Genomic DNA, 26,160 nt, shown 5'->3' with positions numbered 1-26,160 from the left:
GGCTGCCTGGACCGACTGAAGACCGTGCGCAGATCATGATATTCCTCCGGCACTCCTGTCAAATCACCAGGTTCCTCCTGAGTAGAGGGGACAGAAGACACAGGAGGGATAGCAGACATTAAACACTTCACATGACAGAAACGTTCCAGGATAGAATAGAATTACTAGACCAATTAATAGAAGGATTATGACATACTAGCCAGGGATGACCCAAAAACCAGGTGTAAAAGGTGAACGAAAAATCAAAAAGGAAATGGTCTCACTGTGGTTACCAGATACAGTGAGGGTTAAAGGTAGTGTCTCACATCTGATACTGGGGAGAAGACTACCATCTAAGGCGAACATGGGCGTGGGCTTCCCTAATGTCTGAGAGGAATGTCATGTTTCCGAGCCCATGCTTCGTCCATAAAACAACCCTCAGCCCCTGAGTCTATCAAGGCACTGCAGGAAGCAGCCGAACCGGTCCAGCGTAGATGGACCGACAAGGTAGTACAGGATCTTGATGGAGAGACCTGAGTAGTAGCGCTCACCAGTAGCCCTCCGCTTACTGATGAGCTCTGGCTTTTACTGGACATGACATGACAAAATGTCCAGCAGAACCGCAATAGAGGCAAAGGCGGTTGGTGATTCTCCGTTCCTCTCCTTAGTCGAGATGCGAATACCTCCCAGCTGCATGGGCTCAGTCTCTGAGCCGGTAGGAGGAGATGGTTGAGATGCGGAGAGGGGAAACACCGTTAACGCGAGCTCTCTTCCACGAGCTCGGTGACGAAGATCTACCCGTCGTTCTATGCGGATGGCGAGAGAATCAAAGAGTCCACGCTGGAAGGAACCTCCCGGGAGAGAATCTCATCCTTAACCTCAGCGTGGAGTCCCTCCAGAAACGAGCGAGCAACGCCGGCTCGTTCCAGTCACTGGATGCAGCAAGAGTGCGAAACTCTATAGAGTAATCCGTTATGGATCGATCACCTTGACATAGGGAAGCAGGACCCTGGAAGCCTCCTTCCCAAAAACTGAACGATCAAAACCCGTATCATCTCCTCTTTAAAGTTCTGATAAACGTTAGAACACTCAGCCCTTGCCTCCAAGATAGCTGTGCCCCACTCCCGAGCCCGACCAGTAAGGAGTGATATGACGTAAGCGATCCGAGCTCTCTCTCTTGAGTATGTGTTGGGCTGGAGAGAGAACACAATATCACACTGGGTGAGAAAGGAGCGACACTCAGTGGGCTGCCCAGAGTAACATGGTGGGTTATTAACCCTAGGTTCCGGAGACTCGGAAGACCAGGAAGTAGCTGGTGGCACGAGACGAAGACTCTGAAACTGTCCTGAGAGATCGGAGACCTGAGCGGACAGGGTCTCAACGGCATGGCGAGCAGCAGACAATTCCTGCTCGTGTCTGCCGAGCATTGCTCCCTGGATCTCGACGGCAGTGTTGCGAGAATCCGTAGTCGCTGGGTCCATTCTTGGTCGGATTCTTCTGTTATGCTGGTGATGAGGACCCAAAAGCGACGTAATAGTAACAGAGTCTTTATTCCAGTATTAAACAAATAATGATTCTCCTGGATATAATCAATGGTAAATCCAAAACAGGAAACTGAAACCTCTCGTCAATAGAGAGGAACGACTGAAGACGCGACCACAGACTGCAGGTCGCTTCGGGAAGGCACTGGCCGTAGCTGACATAGACACCTGCTCACACGCAGCATCTGAAGAAGGCAAAGAAACGACAGGGCGGAACAAGGACACAGGAACAGCAAACATCAAACAAGAATCCGACAAGGACAGAAGCGGAAAACAGAGGGAGAAATAGGGACTAGACGATGCTAGGGACTCTAATCAGAGGGCAAAATAGGGGACAGGTGTGAAAGAGTAAATGAGGTCGTTAGGAGAATGAGAAACAGCTGGGAGCAGGAACGGAACGATAGAGAGAGAGAGAGCGGGAGAGGGAGAGAGGGAGGAGGAGAGAGAGAGAGAAAGAGAAAGAACCTAATAAGACCAGCAGAGGGAAGCACAGGGACAAGACATGATAATCAATGACAAAACATGACATATTTACTCTCACGGGTAGCCAAAAATAACTATATGAAAGCCACACATCTGCTAAGCCACACCTCCAGTCATCTGATCTGACCCACTGGGTCATATCTCAATGAGCAAGCATCAACAACCCAACCTTGCCTTCTTTAAAGTAAGCAACCCAACTAAGTGACCCAATACCTGCAACCCAGCATTTGGGTCATCCAAACAACCCAACATTTTTTTGAGTATGGTATGCTGCCATACACAAAAATGCTGGATTGTTTGGTTGACCCAACGGCTGGGTTGCTGCCGTTGGGTCACTTATTTTGGGTTGTTTTCTTTAAAAACTGCGGGGTTACTGATTCTTGGTTATTCAGATATGAAGACTAGAGGCGTGGCTTAGTAGGGGCGTGGTTTTCAGATAGATATTTTTGGCCTCCCATGAGAGTAAATGTAATTCTGGTTCATCTGATTTGTTGTAAATGTTAAATGCATTTCCCAATGTTGGGATTACTTAAAAAATACCCAGCTGCTGGGCCAACCAAAAAAACAACAACTGATGGTTAAATTAACCCATGTTTGCGTCCTCCAAACAACCCAACATATTGCGTTATTCAGGCAAATCAACTGGCTGGGTCATAATAAGCCAGCGTGTGTTCTGTCGAATACTTACCCAGAACTGGGTTACCAAATAAGCTAATTTGGGGTTCAGGAGTGAATGAATATCACAATATGAATATTTCAAAGAAGGATACTAGAGAGAATTTAAATGAGCATCAAGTTAGCAAACATACACAAATCACAAGCTTATTCCAGCAACTGTAACACAGCTGATTGTGTGCTCTGTAATGAACTAGTTAAGAGTGACAATTTGCTTCATTTTATAAAGTATAACCAAGTTTAAGATGATTGAGAGCAGATTGCTGGATCTGTAACCTAATGGAAGTTTATTTTACTGATGCTATTAAGACAAATGCAGTAACCAAATGACTTATTTTTGCATACAAAACACATACAATGAATAAAAAATATGCACATTATATGAACACATGATGCCTCATCTGCTGTGTAATAGTTTATCTTCATAAATGATCTGAAATATGTGAAGAATACAGATGCAGCCAATTTAGCTATGACAGTGGTAAGCAGATGGGCCCTTTTGTAATACATTGTGGTTAGCAACCAAGAGAATATCCGCTTCAAACTATGCAACATTGGATGACGTGAGTGATTCTAGTCTGTAATCTGTATTCATGAGAGCAATGGGAGGATATGACCAAAAAACTCATTAACACTAGAACCGGCAAGATGGTCAATCTGATAGTTTTAAATTTTGTAATTTTAATAACTTTATTCAAATAAAAACCTTGAACCCACCTGTCCCTGACTTCTTCTAAATACACTATATATACAAAAGTATGTGGACACACCTTCAAATTAGTGGATTTTACTATTTCAGCCACACCCATTGCTGACAGGTGTATAAAATCGAGCACACAGACATGCAATCTCCATAGACAAACATTAACAGTAGAATGGCCTTACTGAAGAGCTCAGTGACTTTCAACCGTCATACGATGCCACCTTTCCAACAAGTCAGTTTGTCAAATTTCTACCCTACTAGAGCTTCCCCGGTCAACTGTAAGTGCTGTTATTGTGAAGTGGAAACGTCTAGGAGCTACAACGGCTCAGCCGTGAAGTAGTAGGCCACACAAGCACACAAAACAGTGCACGTAAAAATAATCTGTCCTCGGCTGCAAAACTCACTACCAAGTTCCAAAGTGCCTCTGGAAGCAACGTCAGCACAATAACTGTTCGTCGGAACCTTCATGAAATGGGTTTCCATGGCCAAGCAGCCGCACACAAGCCTAAGATCACCATACGCAATGCCAAGCGTCTGCTGGATTGGCTTAAAGCTCGCCACCATTGCACTCTGGAGCAGTGGAAATCCATTCTCTGGAGTGATTTATCACGTCCGACGGATGATTCTAGGTTTGGCGGATGCCAGGAGAATGCTACCTGCCCTAATGCATAGTGCCAACTGTACATTTAGATCTGGGGCTGTTTTTCATGGTTCGGGCTTGGCCCCTTAGTTCCAGTGAAGGGAAATCTTAATGCTACAGCATACAATGACATTGTAGACAATTCTGTGCTTCCAACTTTGTGGCAACAGTTTGTGGAAGGCCCTTTCCTGTTTCAGGAGTAAAAAGCGAGGTCCATACACAAATGGTTTGTCGATATCGGTGTGGAACAACTTGACTGGCCTGCACAGAGCGCTGACCTCAACCCCATCAAACACTTTGGGATGAACTGGAACACTGACTAAGAGCCAGGCCTAATCACCCAACATCAGTCCCCAACCTCACTAATGCTCTTGTGGCTGAATGGAAGCAAGTCCCAGCAGCAATTTTCCAACATCTAGTGGAAAGCCTTCACAGAAGAGTGGAGGCTGTTATAGCAGCAAATGGGGGGACCAACTCCCTATTAAATATACATTATTGTGGAATGAGATGTTCAACGAGCAGGTGTCTACATACCAGTGGAGGCTCCTCAGAGGATGAAGGGGAGGACCATCCTTCTCAGCGAAATTTCATGAAATGAACATAGTGAAACATTAAACAAGTTATCCTTTTTAGATAAAACTCTATTTAATATATTCATGTCACCAAATAATTGATTATTTGGACGACAGCTAGCTTCCGTCCTCCACTGGCTACAATGACTTCAATACAAAACCTAGGATGCTTGTAGGCCTCACCCCTTTCATAGGCATACATGGTAATTATGACCACTTCTGGAAGACATCCTCCAACTAATCAAAACCTTTGCAGTATGAACTGACTTGTTGTCCATCCAATCATAGAATTAGGATAATAGAATGAAACTACTGTTTCATTTTGTTGAAGAACCCCTTTCATTCTCTGGGGTACACGGTGCTAATTAAGTGAGGGTTGACCTCTGCCTGAGATCAGTTTCATGAAGAAGAATGAAAAAGTGAGGGCGTTCAATACCAATTGGTATCAAAAGATAGCTGGATAACAAGGAGCCTTTCATCAAGCCGCCTGCATTGCTGGCCTTGCCTGCTTTTTGGAAAGTCTGAGCCTTGGGCGAAAGAGGGGTACAGTGACCTGAAGAACATTGATCGTTCAGCAGGCAGCATATAAATGCCCACATCAGATTCAAAATTCTGGGAAAAAGCTGCCTCATGACGAAGGTCTGAGTATTCAAACTACATGATACAACGAGAACGTTAGAAGAAACAGGGATGTTCTCAAGCGGTTTATCAACACCACTGCATTTTTGGGCATGCACAAATTGGCTTTTAGAGGACACAACGAAAGGGAAAGTTCCGCCTACAAGGGAAAGTACAATGAGCTTGCATAGGTAATTAAAGTAACAATGCTTTACTTGCTGAACATATCGAACTTCGACTGTCTTTTCTGGGATGTCGAAATCAATTCCGAATGATTTGATATCTTCCATCGCATCATCCATTAGATAAAAGAGAGAGCTTGACGCAGCACATTTTCTTTGCGTCTCCTCAAGTAGGCTTTCCACTTTCCTCAGGTATTTATTTAGCAAAGTTGAAAACACATAATCACTCCGGACAAATACAATAAAAAAATCATGATATACAGTTGAAGTCGGAAGTTTACATACATCTTAGCCAAATACATTTAAACTCAGTTATTCACAATTCCTGACATTAAATCCTAGTAAAAAGTCCCTGTTTTAGGTCAGTTAGGATCCCCACTTTATTTTAAGAATGTGGAATGTCAGAATAATAGTGGAGAGAAGGATTTATTTCAGCTTTAATGTTTTTCATCACATTCCCAGTGGGTCAGAAGTTTGCATACACTCAATTAGTATTTGGTAGCATTGCCTTTAAATTGTTTAACTTGGGTCAAACCTTTTGGGTAGCCTTCTACAAGCTTCCCACAATAAGTTGGGTGAATTTTGGCCCATTCCTCCTGACAGAGCTGGTGTAACTGAGTCAGGTTTGTAGGCCTCCTTGCTCGCACACGCTTTTTCAGTTCTGCTCACAAATTTTCTATAGGATTGAGGTCAGGGCTTTGTCATGGCCACTCCAATACCTTGACTTTGTTGTCCTTAAGCCATTTTGCCACAACTTTGGAAGTATGCTTGGGGTCATTGTCCATTTGGAAGACCCATTTGCGACCAAGCTTTAACTTCCTGACTGATTTATTGAGACGTCGCTTCAATATATCCACATAATTTTCCTTTCTCATGACGCCATCTATTTTGTGAAGTGCACCAGTCCCTCCTTCAGCAAAGCACCCCCACAACATGATGCTGCCACCCCCGTGCTTCACGGTTGGGATGGTGTTCTTCAAATTGCAAGCCTCCCCCTTTTTCCTCCAAACACAACGATGGTCATTATGGCCAAACAGTTCTATTTTTGTTTCATCAGACCAGAGGACATATCTCAAAAAAGTACAATCTTTGTCCCCATGTGCAGTTACAAAATGTAGTCTGGCTTTTTTGTGGCAGATTTGGAGCAGTGGCTTCTGCCTTGCTGAGCAGCCTTTCAGGTTATGTCGATATAGGACTCGTTTTACTGTGGATATAGATACTTTTGTACCTGTTTCCTCCAGCATCTTCACAAGGTCCTTTGTTGTTGTGCTGAGATTGATTTGCACTTTTCACACCAAAGTACGTTCATCTCTAGGAGACAGAACGTGTCTCCTTCCTGAGCGGTATGACGGCTGTGTGGTCCCATGATGTTTATACTTGCGTACTATTGTTTGTACAGATGAACGTGGTACCTTCAGGTGTTTGGAAATTGCTCCCAAGGATGAACCAGACTTGTGGAGGTCTACTGATCTACTGATCTAGGTCTTGGCTGATTTCTTTTGATTTTCCTATGATGTCAAGCAAAGAGCTACTGAGTTTGAAGGTAGGCCTTGAAATACATCCACAGGTACACCTCCAGTTGACTCAAATGTTGTCAATTAGCTTATCAGAAGCTTCTAAAGCCATGACATCATTTTCTGGAATTGTCCAAGCTGTTTAAAGGCACAGTGAAATTATCTGTCTGTGAACAATTGTTGGAAAAATTACTTGGTTCATGCACAAAGTAGATGTTCTAACCAACTTGCCATAACTATAGTTTGTTAAGAAGAAATTTGTGGAGTGGTTGAATAACAAGTTTAAATGACTCCAACCTAAGTGTATGTAAACTTCCAACTTCAACTGTAAATGTTACAGCAGCCTAGGCTACACCTAAACATTAGAGATCTGACATGCTGTATGGGATGAAAACGAGACAATTTTTCAGTTTGATCAACTTTAGGCTACTAATAAGAGCAGCTGCATAGAGCCTATGTGCGCTGTACATTTAGTCAGGGTAAACTAATTGGTAACGTTATGTATTTATAGTCCATTTGTGTGTCAGGAGAAAATGTGATCAAATTTGGTTTATATTCAACATTGGGCTGGCTAGGCTAGCTTTATGTTTTCAATCCAAAATTATTAACATAATAGTGATGACAGATGTGAGTGAATTTCTTATAAGGCCTACAGTTGCATAGAACTGCATGATGCAAACCTGCATAAAGCAAGCTCAGCCCTGTGAGTTCTATTGTCTATCAGTTGTTGTCTCTGTGTCTGGGTAGAGGAAATGCCCTTCCTAATCTAGTCTAAATATAATTAATATGAACAAGTATAAGGTTGCTGCAGTTTGACAGGGTTTTCACCCCTGTCCGCTCATCCACTGGCACATTGAATGTTTCCTCTCCAAGCACTGAGTAGCTCTATCAATTTTCTTTCATTACTCTATGGAGAGTCAATCACATAGACAAACACAATTACATTATTACACATAAATGATTTTACTTGCTTGGACTAACTCATTCTTAGCTCTTTGGTCTAACTGTGCAGTGTGTTGTGTTATTGTTTTTTGTCTTCCCAGACAAATCCTGTCCTGCACTGAAATCAAGCCTCTGAACACCTCAACTCATGCCTCATTCCCTCATTCAGTCATTGCTGTGATCCCTTCCAAACACTGTGTAATTAGCCCTCTCATTCCCATTCCGCATAATAGTGTACTATACATTTCTTTATTAAATGCTTTAGGTAAAAATAATTACTCTTTGACGATTTTTGAAACACTTTGACATCTCTGTGTGTTCAGCGCCTATAACGTGGGTCTCACATTCTCCTCAATTTTCGAAACCCCAGCCTCCACTGCCACATACTATTGGTCATGTGGTGTATGTAACTATATGGTGACAACGATTAAGGCTGTGTGTAGCGGTTAGCAGTCATGATATGAAGGTTTGGCTTGGAAAGTTGTTTTTGCCTAGTCACAGACAGGTGATGTGTTGTGCACTTAAGTCCACAAGTGAAGGGAAAAGGTGACAGGATAGATAGTTCCGAGAAGGAATTATGCTGAACAGAAATATAAACACAACATGTAAAGTGTTGGTACCATTTTTCATGAGCTGAAATAAAATATCCAGAAATGTTCCATATGCAGAAAAGGCTTATTACTCTCAAATGTTGTGCACAAATTAGTTTACATCCCAGTTAGTGAATATTTCTCCTTCGCAAAGATAATCTATCCACCTGACAGGCGTGTCATATCAAGAAGCTGATTAAGCATCATGATCATAGGCTAGGGCTGATTTCAAGGTTTTACTGCTAACCTAGAATTTCTAAGCAAACAGCTGGAGGCAGGGCTTTCTCCTATAGAGATAATTACTTTTCATTGGCAAGATAAACAAACTTTGGGCATCCCGAGTGGTGCAGTGGTCTAAGTAGCTGTAGAGATTCTGGTGAGATTCCACTAGAGTCCAGGCTCTGTTGCAGCCGACTGGGAGACCCATGATGTGGTGCACAGTTGGCCCAGCGTTGTCCGGGTTAGGGGAGTATTTGGCCGGCAGGGATGTCCTTGTCCCATCGCGCACTAGCGACTCCTGTGGCGGGCCTGGCACAGTGCACGCTGACACGGTCGCCAGGTGTACGGCGTTTCCTCCGACACATTGGTGCATCTGGCTTCAGGGTTAAGTGGGCATTGTGTCAAGAAGCAGTGCGGCTTGGTTGGGTTGTGTTTCGGAGGATGCACGGCTCTCGACCGTCGCCTCTCTTGAATCCGTACGGGAGTTGCAGCGATGAGACAAGAGACAAGTTGAGACAAGTTGCAGCGATGAGACCTGCCAGCATTAAACGCTGACACTACACATCCAAATATATCTGACCAAATTATGAAAGACAATAATTTTTGAATTCCGTAAAGTCAGTGTGGAAGAAGTGAAAAATTATTGTTGTCTGTCAACAATGACAAGTCTTCGGGTTCCGACAATATGAATGGAAAATTACTGAGGATAATTGCGGACAATATTGCCACTCTTATTTGCCACATCTTCAATTTAAGCCTAGAAAGTGTGTGCCCTCAGGCCTGGAGGGAAGCTAAAGTCATTCCGCTACCCAAGGATAGTAAAAACCCCTATACTGGCTCAAAAAGCCGACCAATCAGTCTGTCTTAGTAAACTACCGGGGAAAATGGTGTTTGACCAGATACAATGCTATTTCACGGTAAACAAATTGACAACAGACTTTCAGCACGCATATCGGGAAGGACACTCAACAAGCACGGCACTTACACAAGTTACTGATGATTGGTTGAGAGAAATTGATGACACAATTATTGTGGGGGCTGTCTTGTTAGACTTCAATGCAGCTTTTGACATTATCGATCATAGTCTGCTGCTGGAAAAATATATGTGTTATGACTTTGTCTAACAGAACAAAGAGGGTGTTCTGTAATGGAAGCCTCTCCAACATAATCCAGTTAGAAGCTGGAATTCCCCAGGGTAGCTGTTTAGGCCCCTTGCTTTTTTCAATCTTTACTAATGACATGCCACTGGCTTTGAATAAGGCCAGTGTGTCTATGTATGCAGATGACTCAACACTATATATGTCAGCTACTTCAGCAACTGAAATGACTGAAACACTTAACAAAGAGCTGCAGTTAGTTTCAGAATGGGTAGCAAGGAATAAGTTAGTCCTAAATATTTCCAAAACTAATAGCATTGTATTTGGGACAAATCATTCACTAAACCCTAAATCTCAACTACATGTCATAATGAATAATGTGGAACTAAATTGTGGACTAAACTGCTTGGAGTAACCCTGGATTGGAAACTGTCATGGTCAAAACATATTGATATAACAGTAGCTAAGATGGGGAGAAGTCTGTCCATAATAAAGCACTGCTCTGCCTTCTTAACAACACTATCAACAAGGCAGGTCCTACAGGCCCTGGCTTTGTCGCACCTGGACTACTGTTCAGTCATGTGGTCAGGTGCCACAAAGAGGGACTTGGGAAAATTGCAGTTGGCTCAGAACAGGGCAGCACGGCTGGCCCATAAAAGTACACGGAGAGCTAACATTAATGACATGCATGTCAATCTCTCATGACTCAAAGTGGAAGAGAGATTGACCTCCTCATTACTTGTTTTTGTAAGAGGTGTTAACACGTTGAATGTACCGAGCTGTCTGTTTAAAATACTAGCACACAGCTCGGACACCCATGCATACCCCACAAGACATGTCACCAGAGGTCTCTTCACAGTCCCCAAGTACAGAACAGACTATGGGAGGCGCGCATTACTACATAGAGCCATGACTACATGGAACTCTATTCCACATCAGGTAACTGATGCAAGCAGTAGAATCAGATTTAAAAAGCAGGTAGAAATACACCTTACTTCACAGCGGGGACTGTGAAGTAACACACATAGGCATAGACACATGCAGACAAACATTGTCTGCATGTGCATTATACACACACGCATTATACACACAAGTACACATGGATTTTGCATTGTAGATATGGTGTAGTGGAGTATGGGCCTGAGGGCACACACTTAGTGTGTTGTGAATTCTGTAGTGAATGTATTGTAATGTTTTTCAAATTGTTTAATTTTGCCGGACCCCAGGAAGAGTAGCTACTACCTTGGCAGCAGCTAATGGGGATCCATAATAAATACACATTACACAGGTGCACCTTGTGCTGGGGACAATAAAAGGCCACTCTAAAATGTGCAGTTTTGTCACACAACACAAAACCACAAATGTGTCAAGTTGAGGGAGTGTGCAATTGGCATGCTGACTGCAGGAATGTTCAACAGAGCCGTTGCCAGAGAATTGAATGTTCATTTCTCTACCCTCAGCCGCCTCCAACATCATTTTAGAGAATTTGGCAGTAGATCTAACCGGCCTCACATTTCGTACATTATTAGCCCAGAACGTTATTTGTGTTATTACATAATGACGGAAAGAACTTTTGGATATCAGAGCGGCCGTAACTCACCAGCATTCCAACCAGATATACATCTTTCCCGAATTGTATCCTTTGTTCGTTCCCCCCAAGGCAATTTAACTTATCCCAGAAGCTGCTCTAAGATGCCGCCGGCGGAGTAGAGGTATTCGGAGTGGACTTCTAACCCGACTCAGGAGGCATGCACACCATCCACCGCTTCCCAGTATATTACTCGCGAATGTTCAGTCCCTGGACAATAAAGTAGACAAGCTCAGGGCGAGGATCTCCTTCCAGAGAGACATCAGGGACTGTAACATACTCTGTTTCATAGAATCATGGCTCTCTCCGGATATACTGTCCCCGTCCATACAGCCAGCTGGAATAATGAATTCTCCGGGAAGAAGAAAGACAGTGGTGTATGTTTTACGATTAACTACTCATGGTGTGATTGTGATAGTACTTTTGTTCACCCAACCTAAAATACCTCACATTCAAATGTCGACCGTATTACCTCCCAAGAGAATTCTCTTCGGTTATAGTCACAGCCCTGTATATTCCCCCTCAAGCTGATACCACGCCGGCCCTCAAGGAACTACACTGGACCTTTTGCAAACTGGAAACCACATATCCCGAGACGGCATTTATTGTAGCTGGGGACTTTAACAAAGCAAATATGAGGAAAACTCTACCGAAGTTCTAACAACACACTTCAAAAAGTGCCATTGCTATCCCTTACGGACCCCCTCTCTTCGGCAAATCAGATCACGACTCCATTCTGCTCTTCCGTGTCGAAGTAACAAAAGTTTATTCCTAGAAAAGGGGGCAGGCAAAACGACAGGGCAGGGCAGGCAGAGGTCAATAATCCAGTGTGGTGAGGCAAGGTACAGGACGGCAGGCAGGCTCAGGGTCAGGGCAGGTAGAATGGTCAAAACCGGGAAAACTAGAAAACAGGAACTATAGACAAGACAGGAAAACGGGGGAAATGCTGGTAGGCTTGACGAACAAAACGAAGGAGCAAGGGGAAAAACGCTGGTAGGCTTGACGAACAAAACGAACTGGCAACAGACAAACAGAGAACACAGGTATAAATACACTGGGGATAATGAGGGGAGATGAGAGACACCTGGTGGGGAGTGGAGACAAGTATATAGACTGGTGAAACAGATCAGGGTGTGACAGGGATGCTGAACCACATCAGGGACTGCACCGTGGCTGAGGCACACAGAGTAAAGGAGGACAGTTCGTGGGACATGTCTGTTGTCGAACTAAAAGCCTTCATTTCGATTTTGTATATCTGTGGTGCACAAGGCGCAAAGAGTTTGGCATTGGAGAGCTTCTGGTCGGCTGACTATGGCTATGCATTCTTCAAAGGACCATATCCCAGAATCGATTCAGGGAGATCATGAGATTCCTGCATTTTGACAAGAGAGAAACTCGAGGCAGATGTCTCCAAGAAGACAAATTTGCACGGGTTTCAGAGGTGTGGGTGAAATTTGTTCAGAACAGCTACAAGCACGGTACTGACATCACTGTGGATGAGCAACTGTTCCCCACAAAAGCACGCCGTCGCTTTACTCAATACAATGGAAACAAACCAGAAAAGTTTGGTATAAAGTTTTGGCTGGCTGCAGATGTGAAGAGCAAGTACATGTTGAACGGCGCGTCATACCTGAGAAAGCATGAGACGCGGAGACCTGGTCAAAGATGGTGCTGAAGATGGTTGATCCTTACCTGGGGAAGGGAAGAAACATCACTACGGACAACTTCTTCACCTTACTTGACCTCGCCAAAGCACTGCTCCAAAAAAAAAAACTGCCTGGTGCGCACAGTAAACAAGGCAAGACAGGACCTGCCCCCCTCTGCTCAGAAGCAGATGGAGCTGTTCAGCACACAGGTGCTGAAATGTGAGAATGCCACATTGACCATTTACCAGGGTAAACAATGAAAGAACGTCTGCCTCATCAGCACGATGCACCCAACTGTTGCCAAAAGGAGAAGCATGAGACGGTTACCCACTACAATGCAATGAAGGTATATCTTTTTTTCTTGCTGTGTTTACATTGATTCTTTGTGTTTACACTGGCACTGTTTTGTGTAGCCTATAGAATTTGCAAGTAAGAATTTGATTGTAGCATATGGTGTACTGTATTGTATTCCAGTGCATACCACTAATAAACTTGTATTTCATTTGAAGGTGGGCGTGGATGTGCTGGACCAAATGGCGTGCAAGTACAGTGTCCAAGGCAGTACTCGAAGATGGCCAGTGGCAGTGTTCTACAACATCTTTGACCTGGCTGGCATAAACGGCTGCAGCATCAGGAGGATACGCGACCAGAGCAGAAGCGGAGGCAGTTCTAAGTGCGCAGGCACTGCAAAAAGAACAAAACTTGTAACACTTGCCAGAGAGTAGTGTGTGAGAAATGCATATGAATGCAGTGAAGAATACTTGTGTAGGTTATAGAGACTAAACGGTATGAGCCAGGGCACAAAGTTTGGCCAATAATTTTTATTTTATTTTTTACATTTAACTTTTTTATGATAGGGGGCAGCATGTTCACTTTTGGATGAATTGCGTGCCCATAGTGAACTGCCTCCTACTCTGTCCCAGATGCTAATATATGCATATTATTATTACTATTGGATATAAAACACTCTGACGTTTCTAAAACTGTGTGAATGATGTCTGTGAGTATAACAGAACTCATATGGCAGGCAAAAACCTGAGAAACAATCCAAACAGGAAGTGAGAATTCTGAGACTGGTCAATGTTCAATTCATCGCCTATTCAATTACCTGTAAGATATGGATATGTTTGCACTTCCTACGCCTTCCACTAGATATCAACAGTCTGTAGAACGTGGAAGGTGGTGGAGGTGTTTCAGTCATTGGTCTGGCAGAATGCCAGTTCCTGGTCACGCGCGTTCCAAACGATATCGTCTTGCTTTCCATAACTTCTAGAGACACAAAGGAATTCTCCGGTTGGAACGTTATTGGATAGTTATGATAACAACATCCTGAAGATTGATTCTCTACTTAGTTTGACCAGTTTATTCGACCTGTTAAATAACTTTTTGAAGAGTTCGCCTGCATCTGCGCGAGCGTTTGGACATGTGCACTAAACATGCTAGAAAAAGTAGCTACTTAGACATAAGTAATGGACATTATCGAACAAAACAACGATTTATTGTGGAACTAGGATTCCTGGGAGTGCATTCTGATGAAGATGATCAAAGGTAAGGGAATATTTATGATGTAATTTCGTATTTCTGTTGACTCCAACATGGCGGAGAAATGTTGTTATTTTTGAGCGCCGTCTCAGATTATTGCATGGTGTGCTTTTTACGTAAAGTTTTTTTGAAATCTGACACAGCGGTGTATCTTTAATTCTATGTAAAACATGTATCTTTCATCAAAGTTTATGATGAGTATTTCTGTTATTTGACGTGGCTCTCTGCAATTTCTCCGGATATTTTGGAGGCATTTCTGAACATGGCGCAGATGTAAACCGAGATTTGTGGATATAAATATGCACATTATCGAACAAAACATAAATGTATTGTGTAACATGATGTCCTATGAGTGTCATCTGATGAAGATCATCAAAGGTTAGTGATTCATTTTATCTCTATTTCTGCTTTTTGTGACTACTATCTTTTGCTGGGAAAATGGCTGTGTTTTTCTGTGGCTATGTACTGAGCTAACATAATCGTTTGGTGTGCTTTCGCCGTAAATCCTTTTTGAAACAGACATGTTGGCTGGATTCACAACATGTGTAGCTTTATTTTGGTGTCTTTCATGTGTGATTTCATGAAAGATTGATTTTTATAGTAATATATTTGAATTTGGCGCGCTACATTCTTTCTGGCTTTTGGCCAAGTGGGACGCTACCGTCCCACATATCCCAGAGAAGTTAACCAAGTTAAATTCTTATTTACAATGACGGCCTAGCGGGGGACAGTGGGCTAACTGCCTTGTTCAGGAGCAGAACGACAGATTTTTACCTTGTAAGCTCGGGGATTTGATCCAGCAACTTTTTGGTTACTGGCGCAACACTCTAACCACTAGGCTACCGGCTATTAGCCATCCAGTTCAAATGTTTATGAGCCCAACATATGATTAAAAAATATATATATATATAAATAAAAAAGGATGTTAATTTTGTTCTACTGAGTTGTATTGCTATGATTGCTTCATATATCAGCTAATTTGTAGCATTTTAATGAATTATATTCTTGTCCCTGGTGACGGTCAGATTGACCGCTATGTAAATTATCCATGTATATTACACCTGTTGTTACAATGACATGAAACCATTTTTTCCATGTTTCATCTTTGTATTTTTAAAGCTTTAAAACAACATAACAAAATAACATGAATTTTGAATCAAATTTTGTCGTACAGTCAGAAAATACAGTATTGTCTTATTTGAGTATTTACAGTATATGTGCATCTGGATCAATCAATAGATTGTCTGACTCATTACAATTTACATTTGGTTTCCTAAGGTTTCTTATGACATATTTTAACATTACAAATGCATGAATTCATTAATTTTAAGTGCCATGTACAGTATATAAAATGTGTGTAGAATGTACATGTAACAACAAAAGAAAAAGCAGAAAAAAAAGACTAATAACAGTGAAATAACAGTGGAGACGCTGGAAGAATGGCAGTGAGCCTGGCCTTCTTACTATCCCTCACTCTGATGCTGGGTGACAGTCCTCAAAGATCCAATCAGATTCACTTGCCCAGACAGACTAAATATAGAGCGCAGCCAGTCAAGAAAACACATTTAAAGGTGCAGTAAAAATGTCTTTCCCCTCTCTCCTGTTCTACTTCACAAGACAATATTTGTTTATATCCCTGCCTTGAGGAAGAATTTCAGAAAGTGTTGCTGGATTGCATAAGTTGCACTGAAAACATAGCAAAAAAAATGTGTCGGTCGGAATGTTGATATGGAAAAACAACAGAAGATAGATGAATAAATAGATGAGTATAAATGTACAGTAATGGTGGGTCCGCTAAATGGGATGTCTGGGTGTCTCAGCGGCAGCATCTTCCTTATGGAGCAGATATGTTTAATATTCTTGACAGATTTAATCAGAAACACAGGAGCAGGTCCTGTCTAGGATGAAAAATAAGGTAGCATAGGCTTATAGTAAAAAATACATGTATTCCATAAACTAACCATAAACTTGTCAAGACAGGAGGCCAGCAAACCCAGATCTCAGTCTTAGAGCCCATCACCCAGGGACAACAAATGGATCACGGGCATGAAAGCTACCTTTGGTCCAAAAACTGACCATGACCCTTACCATATGTACAGTATATATATACAGTGGGGCAAAAAAGTATTTAGTCAGCCACCAATTGTGCAAGTTCTCCCACTTAAAAAGATGAGAGAGGCCTGTAATTTTCATCATAGGTACACTTCAACTATGACAGACAAAATGAGAAAAAAAATCCAGAAAATCACATTGTAGGATTTTAATGAATTTATTAGCAAATTATGGTGGAAAATAAGTATTTGGTCAATAACAAAAGTTTATCTCAATACTTTGTTATATACCCTTTGTTGGCAATGACAGAGGTCAAACGTTTTCTGTAAGTCTTCACAAGGTTTTCACACACTATTGATGGTATTTTGGCCCATTCCTCCACGCAGATCTCCTCTAGAGCAGTGATGTTTTGGGGCTGTTGCTGGGCAACACGGACTTTCAACTCCCTCCAAAGATTTTCTATTGGGTTCAGGTCTGGAGACTGGCTATGCCACTCCAGGACCTTGAGATGCTTCTTACGGAGCCACTCCTTAGTTGCCCTGGCGTGTGTGTCGGGTCGTTGTCATGCTGGAAGACCCAGCCACGACCCATCTTCAATGCTCTTACTGAGGGAAGGAGGTTGTTGGCCAAGATCTCGCGATACATGGCCCCATCCATCCTTCCTCAATCCGGTGCAGTCGTCCTGTCCCCTTTGCAGAAAAGCATCCCCAAAGAATGATGTTTCCACCTCCATGCTTCACGGTTGGATGGTGTTCTTGGGTTGTACTCATCCTTCTTCTTCCTCCAAACACGGCGAGTGGAGTTTAGACCAAAAAGCTCTATTTTTGTCTCAACAGACCACATGACCTTCTCCCATTCCTCCTCTGGATCATCCAGATGGTCATTGGCAAACTTCAGACGGGCCTGGACATGCACTGGCTTGAGCAGGGGGACCTTGCGTGCGCTGCAGGATTTTAATCCATGACGGCGTAGTGTGTTACTAATGGTTTTCTTTGAGACTGTGGTCCCAGCTCTCTTCAGGTCATTGACCAGGTCCTGCCGTGTAGTTCTGGGCTGATAACTCTCCTTCCTCATGATCATTGATGCCCCACGAGGTGAGATCTTGCATGGAGCCCCAGACCGAGGATGATTGACCATCATCTTGAACTTCTTCCATTTTCTAATAATTGCGCTAACAGTTGTTGCCTTCTCACCAAGCTGCTTGCCTATTGTCCTGTAGCCAAATCCCAGCCTTGTGCAGGTCAACAATTTTACCCCTATTGTCCTTACACAGCTCTCTGGTCTTGGCCATTGTGGAGAGGTTGGAGTCTGTTTGATTGAGTGTGTGGACAGGTGTCTTTTATACAGGTAACGAGTTCAAACAGGTGCAGTTAATACAGGTAATGAGTGGAGAACAGGAGGGCTTCTTAAAGAAAAACTAACACGTCTGTGAGAGCCGGAATTCTTACTGGTTGGTAGGTGATCAAATACTTATGTGTCACGACTCCTACCGAAGGTGGCTCCCCTTCCTGTTCGGGTGGCGCTCGGCGGTCGTCGTCACCGGCCTACTAGCTGCCACTGACTTTTTCCTCCCACTCCTTTTTTGTTTATTGGTTACACCTGTTTTTAGTTAGGGTGATTAGTAGAGCTTTATTACCCAGCAGGCCCGCCTGTTGGGTGTGCGGGATTGTTTTGTGTACTGTTTGTACATGCGTGTATGTCACGGTTCGTGCTAGTTGTATTTTCAGAACCTTTTGTTCCCCTTGTATGTTGGGGCATTTGATTGGAGTGGCGTCGTGTTTCACCTTTGTGGTGATTAAAAGTTACGCTACTCTGAACTCTCTGTCTCCTGCGTCTGACTCTTTCCTCCACTACACCCCGGGCATTACATTATGTCATGCAATAAAATGCAAATTAATTACTTAAAAATCATACAATGTGATTTTCTGGATTTTTGTTTTAGATTCCGTCTCTCACAGTTGAAGTGTACCGATGATAAAAATTACAGACCTCTACATGCTTTGTAAGTAGGAAAACCTGCAAAATCGGCAGTGTATCAAATACTTGTTCTCCCCACTGTATCTCGGCATTTGGATTAAATATCTAATGTTTAAAAAACATACTGATGAGCTAGTTAAAAAGCAAAGTTTTAAAGTGGGCTTATTTATTAAATTTTATTATTGATCTTGCCTCCTCGAACAGCAGGAATCAGATTGTACAGTCAACTTTCCTGCCAGTTCTTGGCCATGGTGACACCTTTTACCAGAATGCAGCAACCACTACTCTTAAACCTTTGGATGCCTTCTACCATTGCGTCCTTTGTTATATTATAGGTGACAGTTTTAATACTCATCACTGCATCCTGTATCAGAAGGTTGGCTGGACCTTACTAAAGTCCCGTAGATCACTTCATAGGACAATTATAAGCACCCAACAAATGTATTATTATTGTTGAAAGGAAGTTTTGCAGGCCGGTGGCCGCTGGCTAGATCGCTAGCCAAGTTGGCTAACACCATTCTGGTTTGGTTCTATTTCATGAAGGGAAATCATTTTAATTTAGCTAACTAACCCTACAAACAGTAGATTAACTGCTTAGCAACCACTGACCAGTCTAATACTTTGAAGCTGTGTTGGCCTGCTAACGTTAGCTAACTAGTCACTGGCTAGCTAGCTACAGTAGCTAATGTTTTTTTGTTTTTTTTCTGTCTTGTTGCAATCTTGATGATAATGCTTTTAACTTAAGGAAAGTGTGATTTTTGAATTATATTTAAAATAACTGCTGTCTTTTAGGCTGAGGTAGAGGAAACCCTCAAGAGAATTCAGGGTCAAAAAGGGGTGCAAGGAATCATCATTGTCAATGCTGAAGGTAAGCCTAATTCAATGATTACTATAGTTTAAACTGGTTAGCTATTCCATTAATAATATACTTTATTATGGTAAATCATGGCACAATTAAGTTTCTTTCAAATGTATTTAAGACTGCAATGATCTCCCACAGACTCAATGCACAATGGTTCCCTCTGCATTCCCCTCTGACATTTTCCAGGCATCCCTATCAAGACCACCCTTGACAACTCCAGCACAGTGCAGTATGCTGGACTCATTCACCAGTTAGTGATGAAGGCACGTAGCACAGTTAGGGACATTGACCCCCAGAATGACCTCACCTTCCTCAGGGTCCGCTCCAAGAAGAATGAGATTATGATTGCTCCAGGTAACTCACAATGATTGTCTCAGTCACATATAGCATGGCTTTTGAACATCGGTGTCCCCTGTAGTTGCATTACCCCCACATTTATCTTGGATGGTGAATTTTGTCAAATGCAATGCTGCAGTAGTAGTCATTTGTTGTAGAGAGGACACTGACACTACAGAAATGTTTAGAATCTGTAGAAAGTTAAGATTAGGGTTTTCAAATCAACTTTTATTTGTCACATGCACAGGATACAGCAGGTGTAAACAGTACAGTGAAATTCTTACTTGCAAGCTCTTCTTCAACAGTGCAGTGTCAATATCAAAATAGAAATAAAGGGTTGATTTTTACAAAAATAAAAAAGTATCAATCAACAAAAATTAACACAACATGTAACCATTTCAAAGATTTTTCTGAATTACAGATTATATAAGGAAATCAGTCAATTGAAATATATGGGAATACAGATATCCATATGTTGGTCACAGAATACAGTAACTTAAAAAAAGGTAGGTGCATGGATCATATCATGGATATATACTGTATATATATACAAAAGTATGTGAACACCACCTCAAATTAGTGGATTGTCACAACCTGATCTGTTTCACCTGTCTTTGTGCTTGTCTCCTCCCCCCTCCAGGTGTTGCCTATCTTCCCCATTATCCCCAGTGTACTTATACCTCTGTTCTCTGTTTGTCTGTTGCCAGTTCGTTTTGTTTCGTCAAGTCTACCAGCGGTTTCCCCGTGCACCTGTCTTTCTCTAGTTCCTGTTTTCTAGCTTTCCCAGTTTTGACCATCCTGCCTGCCCTGACCCTGAGCCTTCCTGCCGTTCTGTACCTTTCGGACTCTGCTCTGGACTACTGACCTCTGCCTGCCCTTGACCTGTCGTTTGCCTGTCCTCTGTTTCTGTAATAAACTTTTCTTACTTCGAAACTGTCTGCATCTGAGTCTTCTCCTGAGCCTTGATATAGTCGGGCATTTTAGCCACACCCGTTTCTGACAAGTGTATAAAAATCGAGCATACAACCATGCAATCTCCATAGACAAACATTGGCAGTACTGAAGAGCTCAGTGACTTTCAACGTGGCACCGTCATGGGATGCCTCATAGGATGTCAGTTTGTCATATTCCTGGCCTGCTAGAGCTTCCCCGGTCAACTGTAAGTGCCGTTATTGTGAAGTGGAAACGTCTAGGAGCAACATCGGATCAGCCGCAAAGTGGTAGGCCACACAAGCTCACAGAACAGGTGCTGAAGCGCGTAGTGTGTAAAAATGGTCAGTCCTCGGTTGCAACACTCATTAACATCAGCAACATCAGCACAACAACTGTTAGTCGAGAGCTTCATGAAATGGGTTTCCATGGCTGAGCAGCAGCGGAAAAGCGTTCTCTGGAGTGATGAATCACGCTTCACCATCTGGAAGTCCGACGGACAAATCTGGGTTTGGCAGATGCCAGGAGAATGCTACCTGCCCCAATGCATCGTGCCAAGTGTAAAGTTTGGTGGAAGAGGAATAATGGTCTGTGGCTGTTTTTCATGGTTTCGGGCTATTCCCCTTAGTTCTAGTAAATGGAAATCTTAACGCTACAGCATACAATGACATTCTAGACGATTCTGCACTTCCAACTTTATGGCAACAGTTTGGGCAAGGTCCATTCCTGCTTCAGTATGACAATGCCCCTGAGCACAAAGCGAGGTCCATAAAAAAATGGTTTGTTGAGATCGGTGTGGAACAACTTGACTGGCCTGCAGAGAGCCCTGGCCTTTACCCCGTCGAACACCTTTGGGATGAATTGGAATGCCGACTGCGAGCCAGGCCTAATCTCCCAACATCAGTCACCGACCTCACTAATGCTCTTGTGGCTGAATGGAAGAAAGTCCCCACAACAATGTTCCAACATCTAGTGTAAAGCCTTCCCAGAAGAGTGGAGGCTGTTATAGCAGCAAATGGTGCACCAACTCCACATTAACGCCCATGATTTTGGAATGAGATGTTCGACGAGCAGGTGTCCACATACTTTTGGTCATTTAGTGTATGTTGACTATGAGGTGACAACGATGTAGGATTTGTGTAGCTGTTAGCAGTTATGATAGTATATATATATATACTGAACAAAAATACAAACGCAACATGAAAAGTGTTGGTTCCATGTTTCATGAGTTGAAATAAAAGATCCCCGAAATGTTCCATACGCACAAAAAGCTTATTTCTCTAAAATGTTGTGCACAAATTTGTTAACATCCCTGTTAGTGAGCATTTCTCCTTTATCAAGATAATCCATCCACCTGACAGGTGTGGCATATCAAGAAGCTGATTAAACAGCATTATCATTACACAGGTGCATCTTGTGCTGGGGACAATAAAAGGCCACTCTGAAATGTTCAGTTTTGTCACACAACAAAATGCAACAGATGTCTCAAGTTTTGAAGGAGCGTTGAAATTGTTGAAATTGTTGCGTTTATATTTTCGTTCACTATAACAGAACCCCCCCTCATAAAAATAATTCCTAATTAGTAGCACATTGTTGAGGTCAGAACTGCAATTTACAGATACTCCACATGTGTAGTATCTCTTTAAAGTAATACTGTATGTCTTTGGTAGGTTTTTATCTATGAATACCTCTGCGGAAACACAGCTGTTCTTAGAGTGAATCACCTCTCAGGGGGAGTTAAACCCTTAATTTGACTTGTCAAGAAAACAACAGAGCAGTAACTGCACAGACAAAAGAAGAACCATGGAAAGGTTTGAACACAATCAACCCAAGCCTTTTCAAAGCCATTCACACTGAAATGTCCCGAAGCAAAGATCTAAAAATGAACTGTACCTGTAAGAGATCTTTCTGTCTCTCCATTTCTGTCCCGTCAGGGCGTAGCGTTTATTCCGCCTCCGTCGGCTGATGTGGGGGTGGTCAGGAACGCCACATCGAGGTTTCCTCATCCATCTTTAGAGAATGGGACACAACCCCAAATACATAATTACAGATGGAACCACACCTAAAGTATAACGTGCCTTCGGAAAGTATTCAGACCCCTTGACCTTTACCACATTTTGTTAAGTTACAGCCTTATTCAAAATTGATTAAATATTTGTTTTCCCTCAGCAACCTACACACAATACCCCATAATGACAAAACAAAAACAGTTTTTTTTAAATGTTGGCAAATGTATCAAAAATAAAAAACAGAAATACCTTATTTACATAAGTATTCAGACCCTTTGCTATGAGACTCGAAATTGAGCTCCGGTGCATCCTGTTTCCATTGATGATCCTTGAGATGTTTCTGCAACTTGATTGGAGTCCACCTGTGGTAAATTCAATTGATTGTACATGATTTGGAAAGGCACACACCTGTCAATATAAGGTCCCACAGTTGACAGTGCATGTCAGAGCAAAAACCAACCGAAGAGGTTGAAGGAATTGTCCGTAGAGCTCCGAGACAGGATTGTGTCGAGGCACAGATCTGGGGAAGGGTTACAAAAAATGTCTGCAGCATTGCAGCTCCCCCATGAACACAGTGGCCTCCATCATTCTTAAATGGAGAAGTTTGGAACCACCAAGACTCTTCCTAGAGCTGGCCGCCAGGCCAAACTGAGCCATCGAGGTGAAGGATCTTGGTCAGGGAGGTCACCAAGAACCCGATGGTCACTGACAGAGCTCTAGGTGCCTGTGGAGATGGGAGAACCTTCCAGAAGGACAACCATCTCTGCAGCACTCCACCAATCAAGCCTTTATGGTAGAGTGGCCAGACGTAAACCACTCCTCAGTAAAAGGCTCATGACAGCCTGCTTTGAAATTGCCAAAAGGCACCTAAAGGACTCTCAGACCATGAGAAACAAGATTCTCTGGTCTGATGAAACCAAGATTGAACTCCTTGGCCTAAATGCTAAGCATCACATCTGGAGGAAATCTGGCACCATCCCTATGGTGAAGCGTGGTGGTGGCTGCATCATGCTGTGGGGATGTTTTTCAGCGTCAGGGACTGGTAGATTAGTCAGGATCGAGGCAACGATGAACAGTGCGTCAGGGACTGGTAGATTAGTCAGGATCGAGGCAACGATGAACAGTGCAAAGTACAGAGAGATCCTTGATAAAATCCTGCTACAGAATACTCAGGACCTCAGACTGGAGTGAAGGTTCATCTTCCAACAGGACAACGACCCTAAGCACACAGCCAAGACAACGCAGAAGTGGATTTGGGACAAGTCTCTGAATGTCGTTGAGTGGCCCAGCCAGAGCCTGGACTTGAACCCAATCTAACATCTCTGAAGAGAAGCTCCCCATCCAACCTGACAGAGCTTGAGAGGGTTTACAGAGAAGAATGGGAGGAACTCCCCAAATACAGGTATGTCAGGCTTGTAGTGTCATACCCAAGAAGACTCAAGGCTGTAATCGCTGCCAAAGGTGCTTCAACAAAGTACTGAGTAAAGGGTCTGAATACTCTTCTAAATGTGATATTTAAGTTCTTTATTTTTAATACATTCGCCAAAATTTAACAACCTGTTTTTGCTTTGTCATTATGAGGTATTGTGCGTAGATTAATGAGGAAAAAATACAATTTAATCAATTTTAGAATAAGGCTGTAACGTAACAATTTTTTATTTTATTTAACTAGGCAAGTCAGAACAAATTCTCTACAATTACGGCCTACCCCAGCCAAACCCTAACCCGGACGACGCTGGGCCAATTGTGCGCCGCCCTATGGGACTCCTAATTACGGCCGGTTATGATACCGCCTGGAATCGAACCAGGGTCTGTAGTGACGCCTCTAGCACTGAGGTGCTGTGCCTTGGACCGCTACACCACTCGGGAGCCCCTCCGAATACACTGTAGGGAACATGTTATTTAAAGCCTGCAGATGTAATGCTTTATAAGTTGTTATAAGCATTTATGAGCTTTGTAACATCTTAAAATAATGTTATGTGTCTCTATGCATCAATATTTCAACTGACTCAAAATGGCTAGTATTTAATCAGAATCATTATGAGATGATTATAAGACATAAGGGGGTCATACTAACTGGATGACTCACACTAAACTGCAGTGTTGGATCTAGGAACACAAGCATTTAGCTACACCCGCAATAACATCTGCTAAATATGTGTATGTGACCAATAAAATTTTATTTGAAATTATTCCAATGCTCTGTCGTTCGCAAAATACTTTAGTCTGAGACTTCCATCACTGAAGTCGTTTGTGGTGTTGTACAAAACAAAGTCATCAGCGATTGGATTGTCTCTAACCAATCAGAGTATCAATGCCAATGACACATTTTCAAACCGCCACTTTACCCATGTGTATTCTGGCTCTGGCCCAACCCATCGGTTTCTGGACCAATCAGACGGCCCTGAATGTGTTTGCGTTCGGTGAAAAGTCGGGGAGGTACTCAGATCCAGACTCGTTACAGAGGAGAAACTAACGTCCGTGGGCTGACGTAGCGTTTGTCAGAGCGAGGAGTCTGGGTAGCCATGCAAGGGTCCTACATATTTAGTACGAATTTCCTAATATTTGAGTCATAAAATGAAGCCAGCATCTATATTAGATCTCGTTCTCATTACACACTTGTATTATTAACCTTTATTTAACTAGGCAAGTCAGTTAAGAACAAATTCTTATTTACAATGACGGCCTACCGGGGAACAACTGCCTTGTTCAGAACAACAGATCTTTACCTTGTCAGCTCGGGGATTCAATCCAGCAACCTTTCGGTTTCTGGCCCAACGCTCTAACCACTAGGCTACCTGCCGCCCCACTTTATTGATCCAAACCGTGAAATTGGTTTATCGCCATGGTCCTGTACTGAATAGGTCCAAAATACAGACAGCATGGCAAGTCAGTAAGTATTTCAAAAAGTGTAGTAGGACAATGCATAATAGTCAATGCAAACAAAAACATCACGTCTCGTTTGTATAGGAGGATCTGATTTTTATGTAAATTACCCCTTTAAAGCCAATGAGAAAGTGACAACGACACTCACTCTATGGTGGTCTGATCCAGGATTCCAGTCACTGGGATGCCATAGAATCGCTGCATGGCAGCGACTGCCGATTGCATGGCTTTCTCTGACCGCAGGTCCGACGTTCGGATGTCATGGGGGAGCAGGTAGCCATAGTTCTTCAGCCATGTCTGTGGAGGAGAAAGAACAAGAGAGACAGGTGACTGCGTAACCTTCCACAAAATCACTGCACTTAAACTGACAGCCCTCTCGGGTCTCCCTCTTTAATCTCTTTCATGGCGGTTGAGGAGAGCAGATGCGGAAGTAGGGTCCCCTTTAACTGCGTGCCACAGTATAAAAGGCCCTTTAAAAGGCCCTCCTCAATTGAGCTCATTTTGGTCATGACTATTTTAACGGAGGGCGGTTTCACAGGCTGTCTGTCCTTTCTGTAGGCGATCCAGCACCAATAAT

General features: G+C 42.8%; 1 protein-coding gene across 2 annotated transcripts in view; it reads right to left on the bottom strand.

Moving 5' to 3' along the window:
• Positions 1–26,160, bottom strand: part of mmp24 (matrix metallopeptidase 24) — an 84,701-nt gene that overhangs the window by 24,243 nt on the left and 34,298 nt on the right. For both annotated transcript variants that reach the window (XM_023983452.2, XM_023983460.2), the window contains exons 2-3: positions 25,732–25,880; positions 22,582–22,698 (exon numbers count right to left, since the gene is read on the bottom strand). In XM_023983452.2, coding sequence (XP_023839220.1) covers positions 22,582–22,698; positions 25,732–25,880 — 266 coding nt within the window. The remainder of the gene's footprint in view (positions 1–22,581; positions 22,699–25,731; positions 25,881–26,160) is intronic.

Source organism: Salvelinus sp. IW2-2015, linkage group LG1, assembly GCF_002910315.2.
Source record: "Salvelinus sp. IW2-2015 linkage group LG1, ASM291031v2, whole genome shotgun sequence".
NCBI lineage: Eukaryota > Metazoa > Chordata > Actinopteri > Salmoniformes > Salmonidae > Salvelinus > Salvelinus sp. IW2-2015.
The sequence above is the reverse complement of the archived record's forward strand: the minus strand, read 5'-3'. Positions and strand labels throughout refer to the sequence as shown.